Source organism: Falco rusticolus, chromosome 2, assembly GCF_015220075.1.
Source record: "Falco rusticolus isolate bFalRus1 chromosome 2, bFalRus1.pri, whole genome shotgun sequence".
In the NCBI taxonomy this organism is placed as follows: Eukaryota; Metazoa; Chordata; class Aves; order Falconiformes; family Falconidae; genus Falco; species Falco rusticolus.
Window position 1 is genome coordinate 33916054 of NC_051188.1, and position 11223 is coordinate 33927276.

An 11223-nucleotide genomic window follows, 5' to 3' on the forward strand; every position below is an offset into this window, starting at 1 on the left:
TGATCTTCATCATCCCAACACACAGGACTGTGGCTGAGCTAGGGTGAAAACTTGGGTCTGAATGCCCAAAGACTGGAAATCCAGAGTAATTATTCAGTCCTAAGGACAATACCATACCCAGCAACAGGCTCCTTTCCCAATAGTACAGAATTGGCTGATTATACATTTTAGCTCATGACAGGGGGCGGGGGAGGGGGGAATCAATCTTTTGAGTCTGCAGTTACCTCCATGTTCAGCGAATTTCGGATTAGAGAGGATCATCTTGCAGAACTTGAGTCCATTTTTGTACTGTTTTTGTTCATAACATTTCTGGAAAAGAGGTGGAATACGATCACTGAAATGTATTTTAAAAACAGAGTACCTTAACATACTATTAAAAATGCAGTAGCTCTTTTCAGTAAGGCATGGTAATCAGATCACTAACAAGCTCTATTTGAATATGACAATTTATACTACATTGCCTTTTTCCAGCATTCAGAACAGTATCTGCCTTCATTTACATAAAGCCAATGCTCTACTTCATGGTCTCCTTTTTATAAATTGGTAGTACCTTTTCAAGCAGAATAGGAAAGTCAAGTAGGAATATCTACTTCGATTCTGAAATTCTAAGGATAGAGTACCAAGTTAGAAATCTTGACTCAATAGAATTTTTGAGAAGAGTAGTTACTCTTAAGAAGTCTAGACACTCCTTTCAACATCCCATTTCCCTGGCCTAGTGACCTTCCAGAGTAAGAAATCTCAGATAGAAAAGACTTTCCTTGTTGCCAGTGTAGACATTTGAGAGGAAGAGAGATGAAGTAGGATAAATCTATCGTAACCTCAAAAAATCTATATACAGATATCCAGGGAGGGAGAATTTACCTGGGCATTAAAAAAATTATTTAATTTCTAGCTGGAACAGTACAACTAAGGGCTACTTTTAGATTTATTTAGAGAACCATTTACCTAATCACTTAGTAAACTGGCAAACAATGCAGTTCAACTGTGGAAACACAAGGAAAAAAACAACATGTGAACCCGAGTCCCTCTTCTTCCTTTTAAAGATACTACCTGATGTTTATAAGTCAGTAAGGTCTTAGTAATTTACATTGATTACTGATCACTACAGTTAATCACTTTAAAACATATTTAAAATATACTTAAGCCAGTTAAAGGCACGCTTGTATCAATTGCGGTAAGCATGAAAGTTACTTAAGCTCTTTAGCTTGAGGAGAAATACCCAAAAGCAAACCAGGCTTAACCTGGCACTATTTTCAGTTAAAAGGTGTACTGTCCTCCTGTAATTTAGACAGTTTCTCCTGAGAATAGCTGTCATTTCAGTTATGTGCTTGAGTACTTTTAATGGTCTCTCATAGATCACTCCCACTCCATCAATCTTGCAAGACAGAGGTAAAGTTTCTGTTAAATTAATGCAGAGTGTAGTAACTCCTTTGCAGTCATAACGTATCACAGAATCACTCCCCAGGGTACAAGCAATACAGAAACATGCCTATGTTCACTTTTGGGGGAATTGGTTAAGGCGTCAAAACAAGGGTCCTCCTCCAGTCTGTGGGAAAGGACTTAACCGCTGACAATTTAAGTCTTGGTTGCCTGAAACTCAAAATACTTGCAGTTAACCATGAAAGTGGGGACTAAATCACAGAATAATTTAGGTCAGCAGGAACTTTTAGAGGTCACCTAAATCACCCCTCAAAACAAAGGAGAGCTAACCTTGATGTATCAGGTTGCTCTGCCTGGCTGACTTCTGCCAAGATGGCCAGGGAGTTCCCAGAGGCAAACGGTTAATTACCACAGTATAAACAACAGCAACAAAAAGATTTGAAAATTTTTAACTGAGAACTAGTATCCACATGCTTATCTAAAATAACCCAGGTTGCAGAAAAACTTGGGAGTCCCCTCTACGAGAAGGTCAAATTCTCACATTCATCTATTTTTTCCTTCTTAACATAAGATGCTTAGTATCATTTTTAAAGAATCATAAGATACCACCAATGCTCTAAAAAGCTTTCTAAATTTATTCAGGTATGCCTAAAAAAAAAAAGCAACAGAACAGTGAATGTTCATCTACAATTCTACAACTCTTGCAATGTTGAGTGAAACTCCAAATATACAGCAATGCCTAATCATAGAACAGAAGCTATTTGAGTCAAGTGTGCACTTAAAATAGATTAACTACTTGAGGAAATCATATCTGTTATCCTTGTTCTGACATTTTTATCTTACAGAGTTCAGTCTCAGACCTAGAATAAGAACTGAGCTTATACAGTTATGGAGAAATCCAAGATTTTTATAAGACAAAAAAATCATATTTTCCAATGGCCAACAGATGTACGGAAGAGAGAAGTTAATGCTCTCCACCAGAAAAGAAGCACAAGTTCAACATTCACAGTTGGCTGGCTTGCTGACAGAAAATCAGCATGCTTGCACTTGTCAGTAAACAAGTTAGCTTAAAACCAGACAAATCACAGCATTTCTTGCCCAGCTGCTAGTTACTAGACAAAAGAGGGGCTCACTACAGAAAGGTAGTGAATCAGCAGGAAATACAACTTCATGTAATTCCTTTGCTTATGGATCAAGCCTTGCTCTTTAGTCAAAAGGAGACTTCCCAGCCCCGCTCCCTCTGAACACACACACACACACAAATGCATTTGTAAGTAAGTTATATATTCTAATACATTGGCTTAAATGTATACCAATATAAAAGGACTTTGCTTAGCAATATAAGTTGATTCTCATCATCAGCATACACAGATACACCAAAATACTTAGGTTCAGTTACATGAACAAGCCTGGGGCATTAGAGTATCCAAACTTCATGAACGGACCACTTTTAAACTTGTCTGTCCAAAAACTGTGAATAAGCACACTGTGCTCCACCTGTATCTTGTTTACAGGAGACCAGAGTTTGATGCCATGTGATACCATCTCATTTTGTAGTACAGATGGGAATTTCATAGTTGAAAAACCTGATGTCACCATGTGCATTCTAAAGTCTTGTACTACTCAGGAGAAATACAGCTGAAGTGTATTCATTAGTACCTGTCCCACTGCCATTAAGCCTTTGGTATATTAAAAGCCTGAGCTAATATGCTGTGTTGGGGATTATTTTGGTTTTGTTTTGGGGTTTGGGTTTGTTTTTTTCTTAAACAGCTTTATCTGTTGTGTTTAATGTGAGGCTCCCCACCACCCTTCCACAGCAATAATTCCCTGCTAAAACTGAAGCCAAATCACAAGTGTTTACACACTCAAAATCTCAAATGGGAGATTCTGGCAAGGCCAAAACATTACCCAGAACTTCTGCTACCAGGTATTTCTGCAAGGATGTTACCTCCTCTAGCACACACCTTCTCCTGATTTGTTCCAACATTAACTCAAAGATACAATTACCTATGTTCTTTGCCACAGAATTAAGCTAGACATCTTACGAACTTTCAGTTAAGTATCAAGTGCCTTTACATAGAGGTTGAATAGGCACAGCATCTAGGAAGTAAATGTAACTGTAAAGGTAAAAAATACTAGTAACAAGGATATAACAATGAAGAGTAAGAGTGGATTTCAATCCTACATTACAGTGCTCTGCTGCTTCTATTTAAGAATGCACCATTCACAAATTGTGATTTATTTTTTGTGTGATGCCATCTTTCACAGACTGTACCTCCCTAGATAAAGCATTTATCACATAAAAAAAGTCTTGTATCAAGAGAACAGCCATGAGCTGTAACAGAGCTGCAGCTAAGTAGTTCAGTCCAACTGAGACACACTGTCCAGTCTCATGGTGAGCATGTGTAATAGGGGCTTACAAGAAAGATGGGGGGTAAAATTTTTAGTGGGGCCTGTTGCAACAAGAAAAGGGCTAATGGTTTCAAACTAAGAAACTACATTCAGACTAGATATAAGGAACATTTTTTTACAGTGCTGGTAGGGGAACAGGTTGCCTAAAGAGGTGGTACATGCCCCATCCCTGGAAACATTTCAGGTCATGCTGGACAGAACTCTTAAAGCACACTGATCTAGTTGAAGATGTCCGTGCTTATTGTGGGTGTGGAGGGTGGACTAGGTAACCTTTAAAGGCCTTTCTAACCGAAAACGTTAATTTTTGTGTAATTATCTTTAGTAATAATAATGCAATTTGGAAGTTGGGATTTCGTTGTCTCTTGACAAGAACTTGTCCAACAGTAAGTGTAAGTGGCAGTCGATTTAACACTATTCTCAGATCCCACCTGTGCAGACCACATTCTGTTAATGCAGGTCTGCACATCTATAGCCTCACCAGAATCACACTGGACCATCAGAACCACCAATAATTAAAAAAATTTCTACCGATTTAACTACTTCTAGGTAGTGAATAAAACCAGCTTCAAGCTTTATTAGAACATCATTTATTTATGTTTTCATCTTCTCTGCTACTGTACTTCCATATAAGCCTGCCTGTAGACCTCTCAGCGCTCAACAGTTTCAACACTCTTCTTGCCAGGCAGTGTCTTCTCTCTTGTTGCCATGACTCTGGTGCAAAACTTTTCTTTTTTGGCAACACTTAGGAGTCGTTTAAACAAAATTGTAATCCTATGTTCTCAGTGCTTATATCTTCAATTTTTTTTAAAATGTTTTTTCTGCTGTGTAACACCGATGGGAGGTGCTGGGTAAGGAAGGAACCCAAGGGCTAAATGTAGAACATCAGAGCCTAGAGAAAAGGACAAAGCTTATACATCAAGCCTTAGGGAAAGAAGGCTAGAAATGCCACAGTGGTGACCAAGTTCAGCAATAAAGAACCATTAGAAATTATCACTGACTGCAGTTCTTACCAGCAACTTTTCCTGGGAGCTATCCGACAAGTATTTAGGGGCTGTTATTAATACACATTTCTGACCGAAAACAGGCACAATCAATACAGGAACACCAGCATACTGTCAGTATTACTCTTAATTGGCATTTAACATCTGGACCTTTTAAAAAGCCTTCCTTGTTTTATTGCACATCTATAAAATAATGTCATCTGCATCTACAGACAACTTATTTCATCAACTGCTGTGAGAAACATAAGATTGTCCAAGTACCTTAATCAGATGTTAGGCAGAACTCAGTATGTACAGTTCCCATGCTAACAAATTACCAAGTTATTCACCAGTTTGATAGCAAGGTGTGACACCATCTTGTTTGAATGACATATGATTAAGACCCAAAAGAGTTTAGCATTTGTGTTGGAAATGCTCCTTGTACGATTAAATACTTTTATAATTTGCAATGCTGATACTGGAAAAGTGTCTGATATTATTAAGTTTCAGAGGCAAGACTAGGGACTTCTGCATGAGGTCCCCCAAACAGCAACCCTCTCTCCACACCAATTTTAGTTCACTGATGTTTGAGAAAATTGATAGAAGTACCAGCTGGAAGGAGCTTAAACTCATGGAAAAGGTCATTATCACTTCCCCATTCTCACAGCATCTTAGATTTCTAGTCGCAGAACAACCCTTCCAAAGTATCAACAAGTTCAATCCTTTTTACCCCAAGGCGCTACTGGTATTTAACATATGCATGACCAGCCCTGCTCTCTGCTGGTAAGAGTGGTTAACCTCACCACCCGAAATAAAAAAAAAAAAAAAAGACAATGAAGACAACCTAGCTCCAGCCTTACTGGCTTCAACTGTCAAAATGGACAGGTCACACAGTTCTACCACAGACCTAGGGACTTGGCAATGCAGAACAGTGCTTAGTCAGACCACAGATTGATTGTGCACAAAAGAACAAGTGGCCAGTAAAATCTAAGCTTTCATTATCACAATTCTCTGTATACATTTTTTCCTTTAACCAGCTTTTTCCAATTATTTAAGTTCAAATCTACAGAGTACGCAAAACATTTCTACCTGCATACAGTAAATTGTAAACACTGCTTTTTGTATTCTTTACTGTTGGCAAAATAAAACTGATAATGCATTTGTTATTGGAAAGAACATGTACAGTAAGAACGTTGTTTCAACATTTGTCAGAGACATATTTAACAACCCTATAAACTATGCCTCTTTTAAAAGGGGAAGCTTGCCTTAGATTAAGACCTAGTCTAATTCTGCACTGTGCACACACACTCAATACTGAATCCCTAGAATATTCTTTGCTTTGAAGGGGCAGAAACAAGAGAATATGCAGTAGCAAGAGCTCTTTGCTTACAAGTACTTCACATCTGTAGCTTCCTCATTATTTGATTTAGTAGAGTTCCCTACCATTTATGAACACATGTATACCTTGGCAAAGCAGAAACCATAACAGCAACACTAGAAATCAGACTAGTCATAGCCCCGTCATAGATTTTGAACCAGTTTTTAATCTGCACTTTGTGTAGAAGTACTGAAGAGACCAATCTGCCACATCTCCTGGGATGAAACTGCAGCTTGCCTAGCAAGAACTCAGACTGAACAGGCACTCCACAAGCTAGTGGAACTGCATCTGTAAGCAGTTAAGCAAATGAAACTATCAACATCAGCACTGTTTTGTGAAACCCAATACATACACATGTAAGTCTCAGGCTTCAAAAAAGTTTATGCTTATTTAGACACCTTGAAGCAAGTTAAAGGCAATTACCAATGTAAGTCTTAACTGCTAACTTCACCTCAATCAACATTCTGTAAGATTTCAGTGATTCAGATTAAAGTGCTGCATAAATCATAATAGATCAGGACAGAGATCAGACCCACCTGGTACAGGCTACTAGAGGTGAGATATAAGTGTTAAGATGCATAGGGAGAGGCTTATGGGTAAGACAAGCATTATTAACAGTTCCCACCAGAATGTTCTCAGCCTCCCGTTATCTGTGGGTTCAGCAATCCTCTGAGCCAAAGGCTGTATCTTCACACACACACCCTGTAGAGCCTAAAAACTTTTCATGGTTACTACATCTTGCAGCAAAGGGTTCCACTGTAACTTCTTTTTTAAGAACTTCTTATTTGAAGCCTGCTACTTTGCAGCCACCACTCTTACCAAAATGAAAACTAGGCATGATAGTTCAAAAACAGGCAAGTCCCTACTTAACTTCTCCAGATAGATAGTAGATTCTGAAATTACAAGCTATTAAGTTCTTTCTCCTTTAAGAAAGTGATTTCATATTTGCATCCTTCTTCTGAGGAGGCTCAAGGGCAGGGGAAACAGCAACACACACAGCATTGCAAACATAGACTTGCAGTGTACTTGAGCAGTGCCATACCAGCATTTTTCTTTTCCCAGTATTCACCAGTTTTCAACTACCGTACAAAGAAACTGTTTTAACAGAACTTCAAAAATCCCTAAAAATGTCAAATCTAAGGGGCAATCTAGCTCACAGTCCATGCTAGAAGTACATTAAATTAGGATTTCCAAGTCTAACATTCACCTACAAACAATTTTACTTGCTATGACTCAACTTACTCCAGAAACATGAAGTATTTTCAGGTGGCCTTCACTCTTGTGCCATGAGCAGTTTAGCACAACTGAACTCACCTTGCTATTCATCACTTGTTCTGTTCAATATAGCCACAGGCAATTAAAAAGTTCAGCACAAAACACAATGGGACTTAACTCTGGAAGTTATCATATACAGGAACTTGCCTTTAAAAAAAAAAAAGTCCAGAGTGAATAAAACAACCAGTACCATTCCACGGAAGCCTGCTTTATGAGCCTTTCACCATGACATTTATGAATTTTCAAAAATTAAAACAGGAATATTTATTTGGGATGAAGTGTTACCCAAATCAGACTCCCTCAAATCACTGACATATGTGAAACATTTTCCCTTACGAGTTTTACTGCCTCTTACCTTTAGTCTATTATCCATTTGCCACAATTCTGTTATTTTAGTAGTTTGCAGCTGGCCAGGCACCCTCACCACCTCTTTTGAGAGTTAGTACCAAGGAAACAGCCTACAGTCATCCTATGCTGCCCCTCCTTTAGCAGCACCACACCACAAATCAGTCTTATTAGTTACACCAGAAGATTTTTACTGACAGCTCCATATACCTATCTTTAAAGGAAGGGATCTTTACCACAGACTTCAAATTTCCACTACTCCATTAGTGGATTACAATGGCTACCTCTGCTATGTTATCAATCTGATTTGGGAGGCATTAATTAGCCCAGATTCATGTGTTCCCAATTATTGAATTTAATACCTTAGTAACTCCCCCACATCATTACTAGGAGACTATTTGCATGCTTATAATTATTATTTCATTAAATAAAATTTAAAAACCTTTAAAATTTTATGAATAAGAATTAGTTTAACTCCTACAAGCACTAGCATATTTATCTTTTATCAAAGGAAGAATCTTTTAAGATTATTGTAGAAGTCAGGGAACAAAAAGGATGCCACAGAGAAGCTGAACTCCTCAGAGACAGGGCACTTCAGATAATTTCTAAGATTTCCTCACCCAAAAAAAGTGCAAGATGCACACCTGAATAAACTAAGCAGCAAGACACTACTATAAAGGGATACACTTTGCAGACTTCCTGTGTTTAATTACTTGAAGTCAAACAAGAGTAAATGACTAAACTGGTCTCAGCAAGTGTAATGCCTTGTACCTGAACAGATACAAGGACTTATCTCCCACATACCAGGATGAAATACTCACAGGCTAGCCGTTCCTCAAGGGAAATAAATACATTTGCAATTAAAGCAGCAAACCTTATTTTATGCAACAACAATATGTTGATTTCACTAAGAAATCAAAGGATTAATTATTTACAGGCATGATACCATTCCAAGTTATATTAGGTATCAAACAAACAGCAGATAATACCTTACACTGTAATGCCAGGCAGACACCAGCAGTTATTACAAGACCCCAAGCATTTCTTAAAAACAAAACTGATTTGACAAGTAAGCTATGAAAGTATGACAACCCCATGGCCTTCCTCTAAAGCACTCATAAGGATTACAGAGCTGATCTGATTCTATAATGTCAAAGATTAAAACTAATTGTAAGATGAGACATACTTCATAATCTGGGTTCTCAGGTGGAGAAAAAATAAAATTAAAGCTGCTTAAAACTGAAACATACTCTGAAGGCAAGCTTACAACTCAGTTTTAAATACACAAAATAGAAGATCTGCCTAAGCATACTGTAAGTAAACTTAAAAATGCATCTTGTTAACACTGAAGTTATCACATGTACATGTTTATTTTAGATTGCATCTGCCCCATTCACTTAAAGCCACATGAGCTGAAGACCGATTTTAAGTGACAAGAAACACAAAAGCATTCCTGTATTAATTCATCTTTATGGATGCCGTTCTCTTTCCATGAAGGGGGAGCCAGGAAGCTTTCAAACACTTCCTCCATGCTGAGTGACTCAAGAAGTGAAAGAGAAGAGCTTGACCCCACCCTTCCCAAGCAACATCACACCTGTAAGCACCATCAGAGCTTCCAAGGGAAGAGCACCAGTCTGAGAAAAAGCCACTGTGGAAGAGTGAAAGTAGGGCTTAAGAAACAGACCTGGAAGTCAAGACAGCAAGAAATATGAGCGCTAGCACTACCTTACAGCAGTACTGAGAAACTAAGACACTATTAGGTATGCTGCAATTGCTCTTAGTTCCCTAATAACATCACAGCTAGTTTTAGGTCAGCTTGTTCAACAACTGCTAAGCATGCAGGCACATAAATTGATATGGCTTAAAGATGATTTACTCAGCTTCCTGAGCAGACTTCACAGCTTACATGAACTCCATGAGACCACACTAGTTTGGGCAGCTCGCTAAGCTTGGTCTGCTGTTAACATGGTCACCTTGTTCAGACTTTGATAACCTGTCTCACATGTTACATACACACATCAAGGCACCAACTCCTAAGTAGTTTTCGTGATCTCCAAATGAGTTTCCCATTTTGTAATTGCTAATTCTCTGCAGTGTGCTTGTAAAAATACTTAATATATGAGCACAGTTTCCTCACATCTGTTCCAAGTGATTAAAACTTGGAAGGTCTTATTATACAGCCTCCCACATACACACCCCACCTCCAATTTTTAAAATGCCCACAGCATCCCTAGTAATTTCAAGTATTCTGGCAGTGCTAAAGTAGGCAAGAGGCACTTCCATTAAAGAGCTTTTAGCACTACGAGCTATACTACTACACTAAAATACTCTGAAACATGTCATGCAACTGAAGGGTTCTGTCTGTACTACACAGACATTAGTATTGCAGAAAAAGTGCACCACTAAGCCAAAGCTAGCTAGAAAAAATAGTACAAAAATCAAGCTTCAAGACTTATTAATCTATGAAGTAGCAAGCCAAGAAGTAAACGTTTGTGATTAACACCAGGAACTGTGACTAGTTAAACTTCCTGAAGGCTGAGAAATTCAGATTTCCTGAGAATTTTACTCCTGAAGTAAATTTCTGTATCAGCTTCATTGAAGTTTTATGCACCTCTTTTCCTCCCCTGCTTCATACAAAAACAAATGTCTAGAAAAGCTCTTCTCTATTTCAGTTGAAAAAGCTACAAAGTGACTGCTACTGTGAACTTGTTTGCTACTAGTAAGAATAATCACTTAACTGTTCTAATATTAGTCATTTATTTTTAGCAGAGAGAAAGAGGAGTGCTAGAATGACTTACTAAGATGCATACCATAGGCATGCAGTAAGCAACACATCACCATTAAGAACCATGAAGTCTTTCTAAAAACTGCATACTACCCAAAGCAGGTAAAAGGGAATGGCTCTGAAGCACCTGCTGAAATGAACCAGCTACATAAGAGTACACAGGCGTTACACGTCATTTATCTTGAGCTCAGCTTCCTGAAGCCAAAATGCCCACCTCTCAACCACAGAAGTATTGAAAATCACCTAACAAATTCTGATATAACCAAAGAAATTTGTGCCAGCCAACAGATTATGATCGTGCTGCAGAGACCTGCTCTGCCTGCAGACTAGCAACTGGCACAAAATACCTCGACTTTGCTGAGGCTCAAACTCACACAGATTACTATCACATGGAAAAAGTTCACAAAAGGGGAAGCCTGGTGTTTTGGTGTGGGTTGTACTTTTATCGGGGGGGGAGCTTTTTTCCTTTCAGTAAAGCATTATAAAACATACAGCAATTGAGTAGAAACTTAAAAGTAAGCTCTCTCTTAAAAGTTACCTCACAAACACCAAATGTCCTTTTCACCAGTAAGTCTCAAAGAGCTGAATCAGCCCGAGATGGTAATTGAGTCGAAGTAGCCCAGCACCTAAAAGAGACGAATCTCCCAAAGGGCGTACAGAGTCGGGAT

At 38.4% G+C, this 11223-nt stretch overlaps 1 protein-coding gene across 6 annotated transcripts in view; it reads right to left on the reverse strand.

Annotated features, from left to right (window-relative positions):
• Positions 1-11223, reverse strand: part of NAA16 (N-alpha-acetyltransferase 16, NatA auxiliary subunit) — a 78549-nt gene that overhangs the window by 66093 nt on the left and 1233 nt on the right. For all 6 annotated transcript variants that reach the window (XR_005102809.1, XR_005102810.1, XM_037378427.1 and 3 more), the window contains exon 2: positions 225-309. Coding sequence is in view for 4 of the 6 variants with exons in the window: in XM_037378427.1 (XP_037234324.1) it covers positions 225-309 (85 nt within the window). In the remaining 2 variants the exon portion in view is untranslated. The remainder of the gene's footprint in view (positions 1-224; positions 310-11223) is intronic.